The 2,129-nt window shown below is 43.2% G+C and overlaps 1 protein-coding gene across 1 annotated transcript in view; it reads left to right on the top strand.

Annotated features, from left to right (window-relative positions):
- Positions 1-399: 399 nt before the first annotated feature.
- LOC100539745 (probable ATP-dependent RNA helicase DDX10) overlaps positions 400-2,129 on the top strand; it is a 17,652-nt gene continuing 15,922 nt past the window's right edge. Inside the window, exon 1 of the mRNA XM_010729099.2 lies at positions 400-468. Coding sequence (XP_010727401.1) covers positions 400-468 — 69 coding nt within the window. The remainder of the gene's footprint in view (positions 469-2,129) is intronic.

Raw genomic sequence — 2,129 nt, 5'->3', positions numbered from 1 at the left:
GCTGGGCTTGTTCAGCCTGGAGAAAAGAAGACTGCGGAGTGACCTCATTGCAGCCTTTCAGTACCTAAAGGGAGCCTACAAACAGGAGGGGAATCAACTCTTTGAAAGGGTAGATAACAGCAGGACACTGGGAAATGGTTTTAAGTTGAGGGAGGAAAGATTTAGGTTGGATGTGAGGGGGAATTTCTTTACAAAGAGAGTGGTGAGGTGCTGGAACAGGCTGCCCAGTGAGGTTATGGATGTCCCGTCCCTGGAGGTGTTCAAGGCCAGATTGGATGGGGCCCTGGCAGCCTGGTCTAGTATCAAATGTGGAGGTTGGTGGCCCTGCATGTGGCAGGGAAGTTGGAGCTTAATGATCCTTGAGATCCCTTCCAACCCTGGCCATTCTGTGATTCGATGATGGAGACAACCCCTCTTGTGTCAGAACTGCTGCTGCCCGGAGAAACTCCTGGTTCAAACACACTCAAGGTACAGTGGCAGCCACTGGCACAAGAGAAACGAGGACTGGATGCTCTGAAAGAGGATTCTGGGCATGCATGGAGGGAGGGACTTAAGTTGCAGAGAGTCTGCAGGGCTGTAGGGACTCCAGAGATATGTGAGGGATGTCCCCAGAGGAGGACTGAAGCAATGGTCATGTCACCTCATGGTAGCTCCTTGAAGCCAACCTGCCCAGCTCTTCTGAACCATGTAGGAGACTCAGACCATGTGAGACTGGGAGGCTGTGAGAGCAACCACTGCGCTAACCTGCCAGACCTCCATCTCAGGCTGTGACACTTCTGCTGAACAGCAGATCATGTCATTCTTGAAGTTCTGCCTAATTCTGTGATTAAATGTTTTGGTATCTGAGCCCACTGGATCTCTGCACTGTTAGTTGGCGTTAAACTAAGGCTGTCAGGAGAAGGAGCGCTAAGAAGCATTAATACTGATCTTTTTTTGAAGTTTGTTCAGCTTAGTAAACTAAAGTGTCCCAAAAGAGAGTACAATTTAATTATCTGTAAAGTATACAGAGTTTCTTTCTGCTGCTTTTTGCATGTTTTAATCACAGTCTCTGCGCATCACAGTTATTCAGGAAAAGTCATCTCATACCAGTTAGCACAGAGCCTAATATTGTATCTATTGATTAGGCAAGGGTAACTTAAGGGGGAGAGGTAACGGCATTCACCTGCCTAAAATGCATGGAGAAAAACTTACTTGGTCAGCATATATAACTTCATTAGGAACTATACTTCCAGCAGCAAATAGCCCGCCTCAACCTCTGGGCTCTCTTATTCTGCAGCCACTCCCACCTTCAGACACATCTGCCAAATTCAGCCACCAATCTTATAGTGTGCATTTTAAATGTGTAGTTTTGGAATTTAATTTTTCATTTGTTTTCTTCTCCTCTCCTTCCTTTTTTTTTGTTTGGAAATTTTGACCTGTCCCATTTGTTTTTGTGCTACTTTGCAGCATCAAAATACTTCTCAAAATTACACAGAGGTGGACAAGAGGTAGACGTAACTGGAAATATTACCATTGTATGCTAGATAACAATATTTGTGCTAGAAAATCTTCTTTCATCGACATACTGTGTTGGTACCAATAATACTGGCAATTCAGTAAGATTAAAAAACTGAAACAGAAGCAAAAGCAACTGTTGAAAAAAAATGTTTTGGTAGTAAGAAGTGTTACTGTACCAGCTATGAAATAATCCCTCTAAGTTCTTGCCCTGGACAATTCCTATTGTTCTGCTAATGAGCTGATGTGCTCGTTAGAGACGAGGGCTTTATGCTTTTGCACACTCTCAGAAGGTTTGTGTTTATAGGATAAGCAACAGGAGTGAAGGAATAGTGTGGCTTCGTGAGCTCTTGAAGGTGTGTGTCATTCATTAGTAGTGCCTGCACAGAGCAACAAAAGTCCTGTGAAGTACCGAGGATGCAGGTTTTGCTATAGTTACAATTTTCTATAATGGATATGGTCATTACCTATAGCATAGCTCAGTAGCTGTCACAGGCTGTTTTTCCTGTTAAGAAGACTCTGATTCTTCTCTTCTGTAGTTCATAATACAGTGTATTAGTGGACTGACCATAATGACTGTGACTTTGAGTTAATTTTTTTGCTTCTTTTGATGTAGAATAGAAAACTGAATAAAA

Source organism: Meleagris gallopavo, chromosome 1, assembly GCF_000146605.3.
Source record: "Meleagris gallopavo isolate NT-WF06-2002-E0010 breed Aviagen turkey brand Nicholas breeding stock chromosome 1, Turkey_5.1, whole genome shotgun sequence".
Taxonomy (NCBI): Eukaryota; Metazoa; Chordata; class Aves; order Galliformes; family Phasianidae; genus Meleagris; species Meleagris gallopavo.
Note: the sequence above shows the minus strand (reverse complement) of the source record. Positions and strands in the feature narration are given on the sequence as shown.